Source organism: Lactuca sativa, chromosome 4, assembly GCF_002870075.4.
Source record: "Lactuca sativa cultivar Salinas chromosome 4, Lsat_Salinas_v11, whole genome shotgun sequence".
Lineage (NCBI taxonomy): Eukaryota > Viridiplantae > Streptophyta > Magnoliopsida > Asterales > Asteraceae > Lactuca > Lactuca sativa.
In genome coordinates this window covers 399526149-399549274 of record NC_056626.2, presented here as the reverse complement: position 1 = coordinate 399549274, position 23126 = coordinate 399526149, and the positions used below count along the sequence as shown (strand labels likewise).

Here is a 23126-nt window from a genome sequence, read left to right as displayed (position 1 = left end):
GAAGAATGGATTTGAAGACTTGAGAGAATATGAGGTGAAATGTTTACAGAGAAGTGTTTGTTAAGGATCCTATTTCATGATTATATGGAAGGAAATAAGATTAGGTGATGTGAGGTTTGCCTTGATATGTGTAATATATCACCTTGGGAAGCTAACAACCTATCAAGTTTCATAAAATATCTAAATCTTATGGGGTTTTAAGCCTAATTAAGAGTGATTTCAGTCAAGGCATGACCGAAATCACTTGCATACCACTTTAAATTGTTGATTTCGGTCCTAGCTTAACTAAGGAGGGGATTTCAGTCTGAGTGTGATTCAAGAATGAGATTTCAGCCTTAATGGGCCTTAAACAAGGTGTTTTTGGTCTAGGATAAATCCCATGAAGGTGATTTCGGTCCTATGTGACCGAAAACTCAAAGGTATAGGGCCTAAAAGTCGAAAACCCTCATTACAAAGTATAATGTATGCTTTAAGGCTTAATTATTTGACTTTTGTTGACTCCTTTATTCCTTGATAACTTATTGACCTTATTTGATTTTCAATGATTCCTTCCAAGTATTATTTATATGTTAACTTATATAAACATATTCTCTTGACATTCAAAGTTCTAATGTATAAATGTTACGTTACGAATTCACTCGCACACGGTTACAGTTTAAACTTGATTATTCTAGAATTTTTCCAGTTGTTACACTTCACAACAAACTCGTAATGATCATAACAAGTTAGGAAGGTTGTCTTCTACATATCCTCTTCTCTGATCCTGAGCTGATGATAACCTAAATGCAAATCAATCTTGGAGAACCAATATGTGCCGTGAAGCTGGTCAAACAAATCGTCGATCCTCGGGAGTAGATAACGGGTCTTCACCATTAACTTATTCAGCTCCCGATAGTCAATACACATACGATGTGACCCATCCTTCTTCTTCACAAACAATGTTGGAGCTCCCCATGGTGAACTACTCGGCCGATCGAACCCTTATCCAACATCTCCTGCAGCTGGGTGGACAACTCCTGCATCTCTGTAGGTGCTAATCTATAAGGTGCCTTGGCTATCAGAGTCACACCTTGAACCAATTAAATCCATAACTCATACTGTCTTTTCAGAGGAACTCTAAGCAAATCCTCCAGGGAAATGTCCGGGTATTCCCGAACAATCGCCACATCATCCAAAGTCACCTTATCCTTCTCCTAAGTATCCATCATATAGGCCACAAACCCGAAAATCCATGCTGAATATAACGTCTGTCCCTCATTGTTGAACATAGAGTCGGCCCACGCTGAGCACCCTCACCATGGATCACCAACTCTCCTCCATTTGGAGTACGAACACGCACCAACTGAAGCTCACAATCAATCATTACACCATTGGCATTCAACCAATCCATCCCCTTAATGACCTTGACCTCACGCATGGGAATAGGAACAAAATCAATCGGATAATTCTCGCTGAGTAACTCCAAATTACATCCTCGGTGAACCCTCGTCACTCGCACTAGATGGTCGTCGGCAATCTCCACCTCTAACAAATAATTCATCTCCCCCTTAACATCATCAAATCTCTTGCTAAGCGTAAGAAATATAAAAGATAAGGTAGCCCCCGAATCGAACAAAACTAAAACAGGAATACCGTTCACAAGGAATGACCCTAAACAACAACACAGACATATAAGCATGATAAACAACATAAATCAAAAGATAAGGATAAAATGCAAACCCATAATCACCTCAGGAGTTGCACGAGCCTCCTTGACTGTCAGCTGAAATGCTCTGGTCCTCACAACTGGTGCCTCCGCCTTGCCCTGGCAACCATTAGTGATCTTCAGAGTCGCCAGAGCAGGTTCTGCTACTTGTCCTACCCATTGTTCTAAAAGGCATGCCATGGCGCGTGCCAAGTCGTGTCATGGCTTCAGGCATGGCTTCGCTGTTACGAAAATCCTCATAACGTTGTTGTTAGATGTGGTGTGTGACAAGGCATGATATGGCATGCCATGGCGCATTATGGCATGTTATGGTAAATGTTTTTTCGTTTGAGACATGTTTCTTCTCTTTATTATGTCTTTTCTAACCGGGGATACAAGTATTGTGTTTTTCGTTAACTTTTTGTTATCAGTTATTGATATAACACTTCTAAAAAGTAGTTGTATTTAATATATCTTTATATTTATGTGGTAATATAATTATAAACTAATACAAAATCGTCGCCTTACATCACGCCTTGAAAAAATGCCATGGCTTGTTAAGCTTGAGGCTTGGCCTTTCCGCCACGCCTCGCCTCACGTCATTTAGAGCCTTGGTCCTACCACCACTAAACTTGGGCAGTTGGCTTTTTTATGGCCCCTCTGATTGTAATGGAAACAAATCAGATTAAATACCTGGGTGGTGGTAGTGAGTATACTCCCAGGCTGCTACTACTATGGTTGCTCAAACTAAGGCCCAAAACCTCTAAAAATGCTCCCTAGTGAGTATGCTCAGCGTACCTCCTACGTACACCCGACATACTACTTCGCATCGAAAAACATGATGCCAATGTAAGTGTATAGTCGAACCTTGCCCTTCTCACGATCCGAAAAAAGTATCTGAAATCATTTGTAATCAACTGGGTAGGCACAAAGCATAGTGATTTCTCCAAAATGGCATACATTACAATACATATACATGCATACATCGAGTATCTATGATCACAACACTTAAGTTGTTGCAATCACCTCACTCTTATGAATATCTAGGCTCACAACACTTAAGTTGTTGTTCCAATCAACTCATCCCTTGTGAATATCTAGACTCACAATGCTTAAGTTATTGTCATCAACTCACCCCTTGGCACTTAGCACAAAGCTGAAATGTCTGCATCTTGGCCTTCCACACAAAGCGGGTGCACCTTAGCCCTTAATAGATGATATTAACATATAAACATATCATATTATAAGCAACAACCTAACAAGTCTATCAATATCATAACATATTACAACCTAATAGCATACTACAAACTAACCATATCCTAGCACACATGGATACCTATTTCAATATAAAGTATAGTGAGAAAACTCACCTGGACAATTACTCTGACAACTATCAGTTATCCGGTCAAGTTGCATTCTAGCTAGTGGTTAACGCGTCTAACAAGTAGTAACCTATAATATTATAACTTATTAATATTTATAGTAGTCTATTATTAAAAGCAAGATCTTTTACTAATCCTAATGCATACTTCAAGTACTATTAAATAAGGAATAACTAGGCAAGATCATTTTGAAGGTAGGATTCGTTTGGTATACAAATTATATAGTTTGGAAAATCCACTTTAAACACCTCACTAGATCTAGCTTAGACATCACTCCCGTTAGTAGATCAGTTAGTATTATGATTTGGAATTACTGATAAATCTTATTTATAAATTCATAATAATGGATATGTATATGAATATAAGTTACACTTAAAGCATAATAAGTGCAACTTAACTTATAGAGTTTCTAGCGAAAAGTTGGATAGTTCGCATGCAGAACTTTGACTTTGAATGCTTCTTTTCGTTGGGATTTCTATCGCCATATAGCCTTGCTAAAATGCTCACAAACTCAAAAAATATCAGGCTCGAGATCAGAGAGGAGTTTCCAGAGAGAAATGGATGGTTTTGAGTGTGAAATGAGTTGAATTCGGTACACATTTATAGGTTGCATCTGAAGGCACATTGAGTCGCGCTTGGCGACGTCTCCGTCCTTTGGAGGTGCCACGTTTCACGCTATCACTAGTGCCACGTTGCTTGGTCGGTGGAAGAAGTGCTTGTCGTCTTTGCCATGTGGTGCCCCCTCATTTTGCCATGTCACCCCACATAGGTAATTTTTCAAATCTTCGAAAAATCATATCTCTCATACGAGCTCCATTATCGACGTTCTTTATATTCACGCATAGGTAATTTCGAGTACTACAACTTTCCTTTGGATCTCAATCGCTAATTCTCACTCTATTTTGAACTAATATTTTATACAGTTTATACTGTTAAAGTTCGTTCAAAAATTATAACTCATTCATACAAAATCTGTTCTCGTTTGTCTTTATATTTTCATATTCGTATTTACGAGATTTTCAATTCCCGTTTACATTATTTTGGCTAACAGTCAATCCATTTTATTTTCGATTTCTTTCTCGCACACTGTTACTTACACTGATACTTCGAAAAATCACAACTTCTTGATACGAAGTTAGATATAGGTGTTCTTTATATGCACGTTCTCAGAATTATGATTACCATGACTTTCATTTAGATTGCTTAGGCTAATAAGCAACTTATCTATGATATATATTTTACGACACAGTTTGTCATATAGGGTTGAATGCAAATTTTAAAAAAATCATAATTTTTTCATACGAAGTCAAATTTGGGTGTTCTTTATACCTACATAATCATCATCACGACTACTACAACTTTCATGATGCCTTCTTTGGCTAAAAATTTAATATATTTCTACTTCAACTTTTTAAAAAAACGTGTATATTAAATTATAATGTAATGTGAAAACGCAGTGTTACAAAAACAATAACTAATTTAACCATATCTATCTAAAATATCATATAAATTCACTCTATTCTATTCGAGTGGTCACTTTATAAACACACATCGTGCTTAATTTATTAGAAATATTATAATACAATGTTTCAAAAAAAAAAAAACTATATACTACAACACATCGTTTGGAAAAATAAATACGAAAAAAAATATTACGTAATAGCAAAAAATAATTGAAAAAATTATACAAATGGTTATAATTTTATATTTCATAAATGAAATGTCATAAAATATTTAATAAAAATAATTAATTAGTAAATAAATAAAAATATTTGAAATTTAAAAATATTTAAGAGGATAAAAGGAAACAAGACTAAAGTATGAAGCGTTAAATATACAATATGTACTTCAACTAGTATTTGAGCCCGCGTTTTGCCGCGGGTTCTTACGTGTGTTTTTCTTGTGTATATCATTGTTTCCAAAAAAAAAAACAGTAAAGGTTTAAAAGAAATGAGCATTTGGTGATTTATCAAAAGTTTAGAAGAGTTTAGGGATTGTTTTGTAAGTTGGATGTTTCCGAATAATTCATAGGAATGTAGGGGCCATAACTATAGAAAGAAGTAGTATTCAATCACCAATGCAATCTAAAAGAACTATTGTAAATAAACTAACTAACTACAATTAAACTAAAGGGGGGGGGGGGGTGTTTGATTACTTGAAAACTAAAAGACTTGAATAACTAAAAACTTGCAATTAAGCAAGATAGTGAGATGCTCAAATATTGAAGAGAGTTGGTTAACTAAGGTCATTCAACACAATGAATATTTGTGTGTTTATCATTAGGATTCAACATGAAGCTTATTATTCATCCCAAATTGGTTATAGCAATCATGAAGCATGATATGCCAAGATTCCTCTTAGTTAGTATGGAGGTTGAGGAAGCCCACAACACACCTTCTTAATCAAGATAAAGAGTTTAATTGAAGCAACTGAACCCAAGAAGTTAATTAGCCTTAAGAAAAGGAATCCCCAATTCCTAGAGGATGTCAATGCTTACACATCCATAAAGAAGCTATGATTCATAAACTAGAGATGATTTTTACCATCATAAAGCCCTTGTTCTAAGTTAATTCAATGATTCAATGCAAAACCAAAGAAATAAACTAATAATAGCTCATTCAAGTGCCAAGCTCATTATCAAAGCATTAAACAAGCATAAGAAATATGATCTAGAACCATAAACATAAGATAATTGATAATCTAGCATGAATCCTTCAAAAACCCACAAACATTCAAAGGTTTTAACCAAAGTTAACCAATATAGAGAAATTAGCCACTCATGGCAACAAAATAACAATCACCAAAGTCTAACTGCATAAAGAAACTACCAATATCTTGGAAAGATGAAAAGAAATGAGTCTTAAGCTTCAAAATCGCCTCCTCTAGGTCTCCAATGGTGAAAAATCGAGAGTATAGCTGATGGATCTGATCCCCCAAGGTTATGGTGTGCCAAATGACCAAAATACCCAAAATGGGCAGTTGCGCGGGTACCCGTGCGACGAAAATTCCACCCGCACAAGTGTTGCTATAATGCTATTAGCTCTTCATTTCTCCACTCCACCCTTCCACTACCAAAGATTTCTTTGGTCCCCTCCATATCCATTTGATTTAAACCAACCAATCATCATTTAGCTACAACAATGGATGCTCCAATCCCAAAAATAGAAGTCCAAGATCCATCTTCACAAGCCCACTTCATCCAAGCCTTTAGATTTTTAAGCCCAAATCTTCTTTTATGGATCCACCAAGCCCAACAATGCCTCGAGAGCCTACTAAGCCCGTCTCCAATCAACCCGCAACCACAACGAACACCGAAAACCTGCAAAATACCTTATGCAAAATAAAAAGCACCCGGTACGATCCATAATAAAGAAAATATAGAATATACAATGCATTAATAATAAAAACATCTAAAAATTCTTAAAATAAACTATAAAAAGAAGTAAATAAAAATAAACTATCATGTATATATTGATCTTGAAACGTGTATTTACAAAAACGTAGTTTTTTAGGATAAAAATGAAAATAAAATGTTAAAGGGCCGCAAATGGCAAGTAAAAATAAAAAGATAATCTATCGTAAAGAAAGTGTATGAACATGCAGATTATACAGGTAAAAAGCAAAAAGAAAAATAAAAAAGGTTGCAAATGGTAACATTCTAGTTGTTTGTAAAAAAATATATAAGGTCGGTAACATTGGATATACCGATCTTGCAACGTATATTTACTAAAATGTAGTTTTTTATGATAAAAAACGAAAAAAAAAAAAAAGTTAAATAACCGCAAATGGCAAATAAAAATATAAAGGGTATCTATTGTGAAGAAGGTGTAAGAACACTTGAATTATAAGGGTAAAAAGCAAAAAGAAAAAAGAAATAGGTTAAAGTGAAACAAAAGAAACAAAAAAAAGACTATAAGTTATTATGAGTAGAATATATGTAAGGGCCATTTCTGTAATTTGTAAAAAAACAAATAAAGAAATTGTGAGTAAAGAAATGACGTGTGTGATTCTTCCATAATGTTAAGTTGTAAACAATGCAATTCCACGACGTTAAGTTGTAAGCAATGCAACTTCGGGAATACTTTTAGCTAGAGTGTATTCACCTCACAAACTCAAGGTTAGTATTTGTATATATTTATAATGTAGTTAATAAAAAAATACTAGTATTATGCACTTAAAACATTTGTAATATGAGTTTTTAGGAACTTTTTCATAACTTTCAAAAACAAAAGACTTTTGAAAAATAATAAACTATCGAATGACCATTTTCAAACCAAAGAATTTTCAATAAACTTCTTAATTAATAAGCATTTGTCAAGAAATTTTTTCAATAATTTGATGAGTCTTATAGGTTTTCAACAATAAGTAAGTTATTTATTATTTATTGTGGGTCTTATAAATAAGCAAATTCAAATAACTTTTGCAGATAAAAATAAGCTTTTTATTAAACGTTTTTTTTAGTTTATTTAATTTTCTTTTTTAATTTTTTTTAATTTTTTAATAATAATAATAATAATAATTATTATTATTATTATTATTATTATTATTATTATTATTATTATTATTATTATTATTATTAAATGAAAAAACTTTAGAAAACTTTGTTATTGGGAATGTTAAGTCCTTAACGTTTATTTTCTTTTAATTGTTATTATCTTTTCTGCATAATAAATAATAGAATTTGGGTCGACTCTATTTTAAATTGTTTCGTATCAAATGATAGTCTTTTCTTTTAATTATTAGTATCCATATTGCCCATAATTATGCAATAACTAAATTCCTATAATACTATTAGAAAAATTAGCATTACAATTAATTAAAAAAACAATATTGATAGCAAAAGAACGACAATTGTAATTTACTATTAAATCGATTACAATCACAAAATTTATTAAGTTTTAACTTTTATTATGTGTTTTGTAGATAATTTTAATTCACACGTTAGATTTAAAAAAAAAAAAAAAAAAAAAAAAAAAAAAAAAAAAAAGAAAGAAGATAAATTCCATTTCTGACTCTTACACGGTATCTATCAAAAATATCATGTAAAAGGCATATTTATATATTATGGAATTCCGATGATAAAAGAAACATGTCCATGTTTTGTATTTTCCACCTTAATTTTATGAATGCAAATACTTATTCATTTATTGGCTCAATTCCAAAAGAAAAATAAATACAAATATTTAACTTGTATGTAACCAATTAAAATCAAATTAAACATTACTATTATTACAATCCATTATGAGGGTGGAACTTCAATATTTTATTTGAAGGCCAGAAATATAATATGTATAAAAATAAGAGGAAGGGGTTTTGGGTTTCACAGCCCCTAGCCTAATAAAGCTCCGCGCCCCTGCCATTACTATAATATTAATTATATAACAAATAGAAAGCTGAATTTTTAGCTCGAAGTTGAAACTTAAAAGACCATGTTTAAATAAAAAAAATTATAATACCACAATTTACTTCTGGTAAAATTTTATATAAAAATATTTATTTACAAAACTATCTAAAAAATTATTTTTAATTTGGATAACAAGTTTTTTTTAATTTATTTATTTATATATTTATAAGTTTACAACATAAAAGTAAAATATACTTAAAAAAAATTGAAACTGATCGAATAAATTTGATACTTTGACCAACCATAAATACCATTATTTTCAATTCTCCTCCCTCACAACCCTATATATACTCATAACAGACACCAAACTTATCCGTTCATTACGAAAGGCAAACGCCAAATTCCCCATCTCTCTCCAATATCACCGGCAACAATGGCCGATAATCAGAAGAATTCTGTATACACACATGAATTTCCGGCGATATCTAAATGTGAAACATTTGGCCGGGAAACACAAACTGTAGTCTCTGATTTGGACGGAACTTTGCTCCGGGGACGTAGTTCTTTTCCTTATTTCGCCCTTGTAGCATTTGAAGTTGGTGGAGTTTTAAGACTCCTCTTTTTGCTTCTAGCTTCTCCAATCGCCGGAATTCTCTACTACTTCATTTCAGAGTCTGCCGGTATCCGTGTTCTAATCTTCGCCACCTTTGCCGGAATGAAGGTTTCCGACATCGAATCAGTGGCGCGAGCAGTTTTGCCGAAGTTTTACTCCAGTGACCTGCACCCGGAGGCGTGGCGGGTGTTCTCGGCTTGTGGGAAGCGGTGTGTTTTGACGGCGAACCCGACGGTGATGGTGGAGCCGTTTCTGAAGGAGTTTTTGGGCGCCGATTTGGTGATGGGAACGGAGATCGATAGTTGGAATGGAAGAGCTACCGGACTTGTTAAAACTCCCGGAGTGCTCGTCGGAGTTAACAAAGCTGACGTGCTTTTGAAGGCTTTTGAAGACACGCCGCTACCGGAGTTGGCACTTGGTGACCGGAAAACCGACTACCCATACATGAAATTATGCAAGGTCTTATCAAAAACCCGAAAAAATGTTATTTTTCGAAATTTATTAGAAAATGAATACAGTCGTGATTTACTAATTTTAGCTAAATGGATTGATATCGGTCAAAATAGATATCATGTTTACGTTGACAACTAAAAAAAGAGTTTGAGGTTTGACTTTTTTGTCAAATAGACAAAACTCAAACGAATAGTTTGGTAGGGTTGCGTTGACTAGAAATTTAATGGAGTCATTAATGTCTTGATACTCAACTGTACTCCTCTTAAATTCAGGAAGGTTACATCGTACCACAAGCCACGGAGGAAGTTAAGGCGGTGACGGTGGACAAGCTACCAAAACCAGTGGTGTTCCACGACGGCCGATTAGTCCAAAAGCCAACACCATTCAAAGCACTCATCATCATTCTTTGGATTCCGGTAGGGTTCTTCCTTGCATGTCTACGTATGGCCGCCGGTGCGCTCCTCCCCATGCCTTTAGTCTACTACGCTTTTTGGGCACTCGGAGTTCGAGTCACCATTAAAGGAACACCACCGCCAGCGGCCAAAAAATCAACGGGTCAAACCGGCGTTCTCTTCATATGCTCCCACCGCACCCTACTCGACCCTATCTTTCTCTCCACCGCCCTCGGCCGCCCAATCCCGGCAGTCACATACTCTCTCTCTAGACTCTCGGAGATCATCTCTCCGATCAAAACGGTCCGGTTAACCAGGGACCGAACCAGCGATGCCAACATGATCAAGAAGCTTCTAGAAGAAGGAGATTTGGTCATATGCCCAGAAGGAACCACCTGTAGAGAACCATTTTTGCTCCGGTTTTCAGCTCTGTTTGCTGAACTCACTGACGAGTTGGTTCCGGTGGCGATGTCAAACAGGATGTCCATGTTTCACGGCACCACTGCACGAGGGTGGAAAGCGATGGATCCGTTTTACTTTTTTATGAACCCTAGTCCAGCTTATGAAGTAACCTTCTTGAATAAGTTACCCTATGATTTAACTTGTGGAAATGGGAAGATAAGCCACGATGTTGCGAATTATATACAACGAATGATTGCTTCGACTTTGTCATACGAGTGTACCAATTTCACGAGGAAGGATAAGTACAAGATTTTGGCCGGAAATGATGGCACTGTGGCCACCAGAAAAACCTAAAGTTGCAGCGGAGAAAATCACGGTGTGCTAGGTATGGGAATGATTAAAATTATATGTTGTACCAAATTATATGTTAAAATTAAATTATTATCAATTTATTTGTTTGATCCATAACTAGATTTGGTGGATTTCAAGGAATTGTAAACCATGTATGGTTAGCATTTAGTGACATGATCGGCTAAAGTTGATAGATTATGATCACCCTTGTCTTTAAATTAACAAAAGTATCGGTTAAATACTTTGTTTCTTGCGTCGTGTAACCTAAAACTAGTCTATTTGGTAGATATTTGCTTTTTAGATTGAGAGAGTTAAAGACGATTTTTTATCAGTATTATTAGCTTCTAACCATTAACCTATTATCACCAAAAGATTTTTAAACCACCGTATTAACTAGTGTTATCCCTCTTTGATGTGGAGAAGGTTCAAGTCCCGTTGTGGATATATATAGAATTAAATGTTAGTTTAGGAGTAGATTTATAATTATATTTGCCGGTTAAAAAACGAACATAAAAAAATTATTGTTTACTTTTAAAAATTATAAGACTTAACAAAACTATTTAATTGTAGCTGAAACTGATAACCAATAATATGAAGATATACTTTTATTTATGTAGAAGTATTCTTAAAAAATAAGGGTAAATGTCACTCTAGCCCAACCAACTTACTGATTTTGGTTTGAATGATCCTTAAACTTAATTTTTTGCTTTTTAGGGTCACAAAGTGTGTGCTGACCGGTTTAAATGGTCCCTTTCACCGTTGAAAACCGGTTGCTTATGCCACCTCTACGTTTGAAGCTGATGTGTCACCCACATCAACATTGTAATTTTAGGTTTCCTTAATGACTATGATTTTTTCACTAAAAAAAAAAGAAATAAAACTAAAATCATGCATCTTGTTCTTCTTTGACATAGTTTTTTGTTGCTCCCCGTTCACAGAATCCAACCACCCATCTTCCTCAAACAACTTAAGATTGGAACCTCATCGGAACTCTACATATGCACTCTATGGCTATAAGTTTTGATTTTTTTGGGTTTTGTCGGCAGTCCATCTCATCGACTCTGCCATTGCAAGTGATTGTTCGTTGATTGTTCAGGGTCCGATCAGATCTATGAAAAACAAATCTAAGTAGTGGCTATGAAGATGGAGTCTTTGGGGATCAAACTAGAGAACCGATTCAATGAGTATCAACTTCTTAACCTCTTACATTGAATCAATGAAATGGGTATTGACTCTCAAGCGAGCTCAATGAGTCCTTCCATTCCGGAGATTCCAACCATTCTGATGACTATGGTTTCTTCTCCGATGGAACCTGATGCATCAGTCGATGTACTTTCCTTCATTATCACTGTATCGTCATGTGGATCCCATTATTAACAGGAACGTCTTCTGAGGGTATGTGGTTAGTATAGAAATTTTGATAATGGAGATGATGTTTGTTAGTGGCTAGATTGTCTTCTGGGGGTGTAAGTTTCTTGATTGATTAGGTGGTGAAGGTGCAGATGGGGAGACGGATGTTGAAGTTCGGTAAGGGTGGTTAAAATCGATGAAGTAATTTCTGGTCACTGTGGCAACATAGTCTTTTGGTAAGGTAAGGATATTTATAGAGATGTGGCCTAATGAGCTTGAATCCTATTTGAAATTGGTAGGGTTCATGTGATCTAGTAGTGAAGGAGAAAGTGAGAAAGAGATGAGGGAGAGACATCGCCTTTAGAACAATGGTCTGGTTCTGAACGATCCACCGACTTCTTTTACTTTTGTATTTACATGGATCTGAACTGAGATAAAGAAGGCGATGAAGATGAAACTTAGCAGGTGAGCGGTCAACAAAGGGAAGGGTTTCAATTGGGGTCGGTGGACCTCTGATTCGGAGATTCAGATGAAGCCTCCGATTTAGGTGAATTCGATACCGATAAATGCATGTTTTAGATTTTGGCTTCACGATACGGATTCATTGAAACAAGAGGAATTTGGATGTGGCTGTCGATCTGTCTTCTTCGTGTTGATGATAAGAGAGAGAGAGAGAGAGAGAGAGAGAGAGAGTTTTAATTCCTTTTTTTTATTACTCCAAAAGTAAAAATGTCATTTAATCCAAATTTAACCGGTAAAACCGGGAAAAATGAAATTCAATACCTTTTTTAATAAGTCAATTCTAAGTTTAAGGACCTATACTACCAAAAAAATATGTAAGGGACCTTTTAAAACAAAACCAAAAAGTTGGTTGGACTACAGTGACATTTACCCAAAAAATAATTGTAAATTTGTAGAAGATATAAAATGATATAAAACAAAAATGCAAAAAAAAAAATCAAAATATATAACATTAAGAAGTTATTAAATGCAGTTTTTGAATTATATTATGCGGAAACATGACTGTGAATGCACGTATGTACAGTCGAATATTGCCCTTCTTATGAACCAATGAAGCTCATGAAAAATTGTCACAACCCTTGCCGAGGCGGCAGAACACGCCGGACTGTGCGGCTAAGTTCATGGATCACAACTAAATTGAATATATAGCACAAGTACAACAATAAACAAAATAACATTTACATTCCATCTTGATATTTGAATACATGGTTTTTACAGATAATAATAGTAACAGAATTTACCTTAACGGATAGACATATAATACACAACAAGTAAATTAGGTCACCTGTAATCCAATCCGTCTTGAATGTTTGTTTAATGATTTCCTGAGAATACATGTAGTTTTTGAGGGTCAACACAAGGTTGGTGGGAGTTACAGGTTTCCTGCTAATAGTAGTAATACTTTTCTTAAGTCTAAAAAGTTTTTCTTTGTATGTATAACAATAGTTAAAACAATGTTTTCAATGTCTTTAAAAGCCAAAATGTATTTTTATATAAGTAAATTCATAATTAAAATTGTGTTTGTAACTAATCTTTGAAAGTTAAAATGTATTTTTTGTATAAGTACATCCATGCTCAAAATGGTTTTGAAAAAATCAAGTTTATGAGTTGTAGTAAGAGAGAGAGAGAGAGAGAGAGAGAGGTAATCTAGTTAATGTTTATAGTGAGTCTTATAACTGAGCTATATGACTTGAGTGTACCCTTCAACAACGCTTCATTAGACACTGCATTAACGATTATAGACACTTATCACCCGCTTTGATTGATCAGTCGAGGTTGTAGGTAGCAACTGTAGGTGAAAACTTTAACCCCATATAGATCTATACATATGTATCTCGCTCCGAAGATTAACGGTTATAGTAGTGTGGGTATGCTAAGTGTTTAGACTCAGCTAATGAATAAAGTCTCATTAAAAAGCCCTTAACTAAAAAGTTTGTGAATAGCTCTCAATCCTAACTTAATTATAATTAAGTCACGATGCATAATTAATTTCATTGTATAAAGTTTATAAAAGTCAAGTATATTTCACATGTATGTAAAAGTGTAATGTACTCGCTTTTATAACAATAGATGTTTCAAAGTAATGAACATATGTACATGTATAAACGTTGTGTACTTAAACATATAAATATACATGCATAATAATAGTTTGAATCCTTAAAATACTACCAATTTTATGACGTGCTTTTTATGATATACAATGTCACATAAAAAGAGTGTGAGTTATGCTTTTTTGGATTATGAAAATAGATGCTTAGTCTCAAATCAGAATAAAACAATTGAACCACAAACTTATTCCGAGGCTGGTAATGATTCAAATTGGATCAAATCCATGAATGAAGAAATGGAGGAATTATATAGAAATCAAACATGCTTAATTATTGATTTGCCCCTAACAGGAAACCAATTGGTTACAGGTGGGTATATAAAATAAAATGTAAGGCTAATGAAGAGGTTGATATATATTGTGACAATCCGAAATTTCCATTCTGTACGAACATTATCAGGTCAATAAAAGTTAGATCAGTTACAATAAATATTCAGACCTTTCCGAATAAATTTGAGTATTTCGGGGTTTACATTTAAGGAGATATCAGGAGAGTGGATGCACATGGGTTTGTGCAACTCGAGTATTTCAAAACTTTATGATATTAGAGTTCATTTCTTGAATAATAATATTTTCTGTGAAAAATCCCAGGACTATATATATGATTCTTAACCAAATTAATTCATTAATTACATTTCCAACTAGAGAAAAGCCATTTTCTCTCTCACGGATCTTCGGGTTTTCATCCCATATCGTGAGTACCTTTCTCTAGTTGTATTATATAGCTAGTAATGTGCTTAATAACATCGATTTCATAGCAAAACAACTAGATTCAAGAGTTTACCGCCCAAGAACACCTTGGGGAGTAAACTCTTAAAATGATGCCTAGTCCTTCCCCCGTGTTATGTAACTACCTTAGGCTTGTATATAGGTGTATTTAAGACTAGAAATCATCCATGAACACCAAGATTTAGGTGTTCACGGCCCAAGAAGTTCTTGGACCGTGAACTCCAAACTTCAAGGCCAAAGAGTGCCTTAATCACTCCTAAAGCTTTGGGACAAAAGCCTTGATTTACTCCTAGTTATTTAGGGACTTTAAAACATCAAAAACCCATCCCCATGAGAGATTACAGCCATAATATCTAAGGGAAATGGTCCCAGGGCCGTGAACTCCTCAACGGAGTGTAATTAAGCCCTAAACTCTTCCAAGGATTAAATCACCAAGTAGAATTGCTTCTAGGAATCATGTAACACTTCAAAACACAAAATATCTTTAAGCTTAGGAGCTTACGGCCGTAAACTCAAGGGTTTACGACCATAAACTCCTTGTGTGGTATTTATTGAAGAGTAAACTCATGTATAGGGTCTTTTGGAACCCTAAACCCATTAGCCTTGTCCCACAACAACCTAGATGCAACCCTTAGGAACTTATAACACTTATACAAAGTGTTTTCATGTTCAAGAGTGTCCCAACTTAAATTATTAGTTATAATTTGGCTAATTAGTTATATAAATGTTCATTATATGATAACTAGGCTCGTGCATGTGTACAAGTCTCCATTTGCCACCTAGCACAGTATCCGACACTTCAATCCAATCCACTCACCACAAGTGAGTTCATACCCCTTTAACTAACCTTTGAAATACTTTTAAATGTTATAAATGCTTTAATGGGAGGGAATACAAGTTTAATACTTATAGTTATTACATCAATCACATATGATTAATAGCTACAAAACCAATGATCTTATTACTGTTCAAACTGTTTATCAAACTGTTTTACTTCAAACTGCTTTACAAACTCTTTTACTTATCAATTACTTTTACTTAAACTCTTTTATACTTATTATAAATTGCATGCCTGTATATGTATATTTATATAAGAAATGTTTAAAAGGTTTAGGAAGGCCGCACGCCCTATTTCCTTTTCACGCTTGAGATGTGGTCTGGTGGGATATCGGGTAGCCGTCCGAAGGTCGTTTCAATATTAATTATATATCATGTGTACATATATAGTCATAAAAGTTATTCCATATTCATGCATACTAGATACATCATTAGTAAGTTACCATCGGGGTAGAACAGGTTAATACTTATACTATTGCTAGATCAATGAGTCAGTTCATTCATGAGTAAGTACTTATTACTACGAGAACATATACATTACATTACTATGAGAACATATACAACTATACTAGAAGAAGAACATATAAGATTATACTAGGAAGAGAACATATATGATTATACTAGGAAGAGAACATATACAAACAATACTAGAAAGAGTAACAATACATTACATATACATGAATACGTTAACAATTGTGATCCACTGTATCGGAGCATGCCTTCAATGTCATGGCCCGAGTTGTAGCCAGAGTCTCTTGGAGGGAGAGCGTGAGTTTGTGTATAGATCTATACTGGATTGACTATCCTACACCTTGCTGCTAGCTACAGCCGAACCTGCAGGTCTGCGGGTGCCAAACGTCATACCTTTTTACGACCTACATTTGCCGTTGTTACCTAGTCGATAGTATGGTACAATTAATCACATGATACCTTAATATAAATCCGATTTAAGGTAGTTAGTACAGCAGTAGTTCCTATAATACAACACTACAGTACTACAATAATTTACCCTTTACATACATTTAGTGATCATTTCACTTAAACATTAATGTACAAACTATATTTTGTTAATGATAGTTACACTTGGGAAAATTACACACTTTTATGATAAACGAACTTACAAAACAGTTATGCCTTGGTAGAAGGCTACTTTTAATAGAAAATATAGGTTTTTCTGAGAGATTCAAACGTTTTGATACAAACACCGACACTAAAATACTTATGAACTCACCAGCTTAATGCTGATAAACTCTTTCAAAATAACTTGTATTCTCGGGTCGTCAGTAGACAGGTACCGAGGCCAACTTTTGAGAAGATGGAGCGCATCCAAGACTCATCTTATTATTTTGATTTACTTTTTGGTGTCTATAACTGTACGGAACACACTTGTATTAAAATTATATATTTAATGCAATGGATGATGTTGTTTTCTTATTTACTGTTATACTGTGTTGTGATACTTTACATGACGTCCTCCGCCCCAGAACGTTTCCGCCGTTCTTGGTTTTGGGGTGTGACATATATATATATATATATATATATATATATATATATATATATATATAGTTAGATTAGTGACAAAAGGTTATAATCAACGTGAAAGAATTGATTATGAGGAGACATTCTTTCCTGTGGCCATTGTTATTACTTTTACTATTAATTTTAATTGGTCATTGAAACATCCCAGAAACACAGTAAATTTTTTCATTTTTAAATTAAAAGAAACCATTATTTTCAATCCCTAACAATATTAAGTCAAGTTCCAAATACAAATATTCCCCAGTATCAGAACATCATAAAATCTCTTAAAATATATCTTCGAAGAATGTGTACGATCACGCCTTCACTTTGCCACGACCATCAAAAGTACCTGAAACAATAAACTAAAACGGTAAGCCAAAGCTTAGTGAGATCCCCCAAAGTATCACTACACAACATAACATATACAACATTGCATATTGGGTCCAATTATCATCGAATTGGAATACTCCTGGCCTAATCAGTCATCGAACTGGAATACCTATATACACGGGTCCGCTCAATCATTAGACCAGAATACCCTCGGGTCCACTCAATCATTGGACTGGAATACCCCTGGTCATTGGCTCACACATATAGCAATAAAGTCTCAACCCCAAACCATAACATTTTGACATATACATAACAGATAAAATATAACTAGTTAACAGGCAAACAGGCAGATCTACAAATCACTACCCCATAGCAACATCCTATATATCATAACCCAATTTTGTCATTTCAATACAACATAGCAACATCCTCTAACGAAAATACATGATTCTGTGGGTCGGCCTTCGTGCCTTCGACCCACAAGTACAGTGAGGAAAACTCACATCTCAATTTGAAAAGGTAGCTGATCACACCACAACTCTGCGTACTAACTCTACGGGTCACCTGTACAAAAAACAATGACCTTGTCTCAAAATACTGTCCAAAATACCCTCAGTTCGAACTTGGTCAAAACCCTGGTCAAAGGTCAAAGTCAACAAGCCAACTTAGCTAGTCGCTACATCGTGGTTAGATCCAATCATGTCATAGGGACTATAGGACGAAATAGTCGCATGCCAACCATCCATCACGTCGTGGTGGTTGTACAGACCAACTTAATCTAATAAGATCTTAATCCATCAAACCAACCATTCAAACATCGCATAAGGAATTCTTTCATCTAATGAACCATAAAAATCATTTCTTTATAGACATCTATATCCAATGCATGTATTGAACTCAAACTAGGTCAAAATAGAGTAAAAAGGGCCAAGATCACATGCAAGAGTAAAAAAACTCTAAGAAATTCCAGATCCAACACTCCTAACCCTAAAGGGACTCTAGGGATCCATAAATTTGGCAACTTTATGGAATCACAACACTCCAATATATCCCATCATGAAGAATAAGACATAGAAACCTAGATCTATGCACAATAAACTAAAAACCATGGAATTTGAGGAGTTACAAAAGTATAGAATATGCACAACAAGAAGATGAGAATAGCTTCTAGCTGAATCCAAGCCTAAATGTCACCTTCTTCTTCTTCTAATACCCAAAAATCAACAAAAAAAAAAGGCTTAAAAAGCAAGTTGGAGGTTAGGTTTAGATGGGTTTTGAGCATTCTAACACTCCTTTGGTGTACATGCAACCCTATAAACCTTGGATCTATGTTTTCTCTAATATACATGCAAATTTGATTTTCCAAGGTTTACTTCCTAACTAGCATGGCATGGGGAACATGTATAATAAAAACTAGTAGAAGTACATACCTTTCTTGTTGCTTGAATTCCTTGATGACTTTGTGAGCCTAGCACCCCAAATGTTGTGCCTCAAATGATTCACACAACACTACAAGACTTGTAATAACTTGAGAGAATGTCACTATCACTCAAAATCAGTTATGCCCTCTTAGAATCAACTAGTGTCCAATTTTGGTAGCCATAGGGTCCCCTTTATAGTGTTGTCATAATTTGGGTTTACACATGTATGCCCTTAATTGGCATGACTCTTCATGTCTAATGATCCATGGGTTTGTAACCCCCATGGACTATCCATGGAGATCCTAATGGGTTATAGCCCAACTTTATAAACCATGGATCATTATCCCACTATAAAAGAATAGATGACTGACACAATCAAGCCTATATATTTAATTAGTCTCATATTGATCACCAAATTAACTCTAAATTAATTCTTGATCAACACTAATTAGATAATATTATTATTAATATATTAGAACTTATAATATGTTAATAACCATAAGTGTCCTTTCTCTCATTTTGTCTATCCAAGTATTGTAATTCCATGCAACCCAAATGGACCATGCTGGGTCGGGTCAAGTACATACCAAATATAGTTATGGACTTAGACGCTATATCCAACAGTCTCCCACTTGGATAAGTCTAATAACTGTATTTGCAGGTATGACTTCAGGATCCGACAAGTAATCGTAGCTCTTTCAAAGTCTCTCGGAACTGAGATGATAATGTTACGCCATTTAAGATAAGTGATCATATAATCCTCTGTTCTCAAGATATCAGCCGGACAATCACATGGAACATGGTCTTACTTATTGTCCAGCGTTTGTTTCTCGATCTCTGATTTGTTTTGACATAGAACTAAATTGAACACATCAATTAGGTTCTGACTGGGCCCGATACATAAGTCAAAACCAGATCATCGAGGGGCCCATATATCGCTTCTATTTCTAGAAGGAATAGATAAACTTCGATTCATATGCTTGTACTGACTACTTGTTGAATTACGCACAAAAGCACGTTTTATAACATCGAGTTACCAATGCATTTTTGTACATCAATGGATAACCAACTCATAGTCAATAAATCATATCTCTAGGTTTGAAGATTTATATGATATTACCGTCTCACGATCACTCGAGATAAATTCCATGAAGTGATGCAAGTGAGCGTGCGTTGAATCCAATACTCAGGCCTTATGAGTACTCATGAATGTTGCAGCAACTATTGCTATGTCTAATGCACATTAGACAAATCATACAAGCCAAATTCATGACAGTCTTAAATCAATACCTACTTCCAAAGTATGACTGACTGTGGAGCGTTTGAATAATAACGTAATTATTCAGGATTCAAAACAGGCAAAATTGAAACCATAGTAAATGATTAACATAAGATAGTAACACTTTACTCATAAATAAATAACAACTTTTATTTAATCATCAAATGTCAATTACATTTTACAAGTTTCAGAAAACCTATCTAATTATCAAAACTAATATCATCCTTCAGACCAATGCGCCTCGCATGCTGTAAATGCTTAACCCTACTCAGTCCCTTCGTGAGGGGATCTGATGGGTTCTCATCCAATGATACCCTCTTTGCTATGAGGACTCCTTCTTCTATTCGATGTCTGATGAAATGGTATTTTCTATGAATGTGCCTAGATCTTCCGTGATCTCTTGGTTGCTTAGCTAAAGCAACTGCACTTTCGATGTCACAGAAAATTCCATTGGCTCCTTTATAGCTAGTACAACTCCAAGGTCTCTGATGAAGTTCTTTAGCCATATCGCCTCCTTTGCTGCCTTGCTTGCTGCTATATACTCTGATTCGCAAGTTGAATCAGCTACTGTCTCCTGCTTGGAACTTTTCCAAGTAATTGCCCTTCCATTTAGGATAAAGACCCAGCCTGACTGAGAGCGGAAATTATCACTATCAGTCTGAAAGCTAGCATCGCTATATCCTTCTACTCTCAAGTCATCACTGCCACCGAGGGTAAGGACCCAATCCTTAGTCCTCCGCAGATACTTGAGAATGTTCTTTACCGCAGTCCAGTGAGCCTTTCCAGGGTTCCCTTGATATCTACTGACCATGCTCAAAGCAAAGGCCACATCAGGGCGAGTACAAGTCATAACATACATGATGGAGCCCACAACGGAAGCATATGGTATATGACTCATATATGTTATCTCAGCCTCTGTACTCGGACTCTGAGTCTTACTCAGCTTGGCATTACTCTGGATAGGTAATTCCCCTTTCTTGGATTCTTGCATGCTGAACCTCTTCAGCACCTTGTCCAAGTAGGTACTTTGACTAAGTCCAATTAGTCTCTTACTCATGTCTCTCAATATCCTTATCCCTAGGATATAGGCAGCTTCTCCAAGGTCCTTCATAGTGAAACACTTCCCAAGACCGGACTTAACCTCCTGCAGTATTGGGATGTCATTTCTTATGAGTAGTATGTCATCCACATACAACACAAAAAAGCTAACTATACTCCCACTAGCCCTAACATATACACAGGACTCATCCTTGCTCCTCGAAAAGCCAAACTCTTTAACTTTCTCATCAAAGCAAAGATTCCATCTGCGAGATGATTGCTTTAATCCATAAATGGATTTCTCAAGCTTACACACTTTATTAAGATATTTTGCATCGACAAAACCCTCTGGCCGAGCCATGTAAACATCCTCAGCCAACTTTCCATTAAGGAAAGAGGTTTTGACATCCATTTGCCATATTTCATAATCGTGAAATGCAGCTATGGCCAACCGCACCCTAATAGACTTAATCTTCGCTACTGGTGAGAAGGTCTCATCATAGTCAACTCCCGGAGTTTGAGTAAAGCCCGTTGCTACCAGACGCGCTTTGTAAGTGTGTACCTTCCCATCCATGTCAGTCTTCTTCTTGAAGATCCATTTGCACCCAACTGTCTTACGGCTTGGTACATTGTCAACCAAGTTCCAAACTTGATTGTCATACATGGACTGAATCTCGCTGTCCATAGCCTCCTTCCATTTTGCAGACTCAGGGCCTACCATGGCTTCCTTATAATTATTATGTTCATCCAAATCTATTAGTGTACTATCACTGATAAATGTATCACCTTCAGTAGTGATATGATAACCATAATAAAAATCAAGTGTGTTCCTAACTCTTGTGGAACGCCTTGGAGGTACAAACTCATCTATCGGCTCAACGAGAGTTTCCTCGTAAGGTTGGTCGGTAATATTTGAGGTTCCTTCACCGCTCGACTCTTGAAGCTTTTCAAGGTCAATTTGCCTCCCACTGTCCCCTAGGCTTATAAATTCTCTCTCACGAAAGACTCATCTTCTTGCTACAAATACCACATTATCACTGGGTCTGTAGAAGAGGTAACCAAAGGATCTCTATGGGTAGCCAATGGAAATACACCTCTCACTTCGAGGTTTAAGCTTGTCGTGAGTCTCACGCCTCACGAAAGCTTCACAGTCTTGATGTGGTCCGGATTGGGAACTTTCCCAGTCCACATATCGTGAGGTGTTGTGGCAACCTTTTTAGTAGGGACTAGATTAAGGATATGAGCGATAGTCTCTAAGGCATACCCCCAGAATGAGATTGGTAATGAAGCTCGACTCATCATGGAATGAACCATGTCTAACAAGGTTCGATTGCGCCTCTCAGCCCACCATTCAGCTGTGGTGTCCTAGGAGGTGTCAATTGTGAGACAATCCCACATTCCTTAAGATAGTCAAGGAACTCAATGCTAAGATACTCTCATCCCCGATCGGATCGGAGCATCTTGATGTTCCTGCCCAATTCATTCTCAACTCCTGCTTAAACTCTTTGAACTTTTCAAAGGTTTCTGACTTACGCTTGATTAAGTAGATATATCCATATCTGTTGTAATCATGAGTAAAAGTCGCATAATAGCGATTAGCATCCCTTGTAGCAACTTTTAAGGGCCCACACACATCCGTGTGTACTAGGTCCAACAAACCTTCACTCCTATCACAAGTACCTGTGAAGGCTGATTTTGTCATTTTTCCAAGTAAACAAGACTCGCAACTATCATCTGACTTTAGGTCAAATGATTCCAAGACTCCAGCCTTTTGGAGTTGGCCTATGCGCTTCTTGTTGACATGTCCAAGACGACAATGCCACAAGGATGCTTTATCCAAGCTATTTGAAGAATCAATATACAACACATTAT

The 23126-nt window shown here is 35.6% G+C and overlaps 1 protein-coding gene across 1 annotated transcript; it reads left to right on the top strand.

Annotated features, from left to right (window-relative positions):
- Positions 1-8799: 8799 nt before the first annotated feature.
- LOC111901993 (glycerol-3-phosphate acyltransferase RAM2-like) lies at positions 8800-10862 on the top strand. The gene is given in 3 exon segments (XM_042901530.2): positions 8800-9482; positions 9749-10612; positions 10614-10862. Coding segments are annotated over 3 exon segments (1545 nt in total). The 5' UTR covers positions 8800-8843; the 3' UTR covers positions 10656-10862.
- Positions 10863-23126: the final 12264 nt, after the last annotated feature.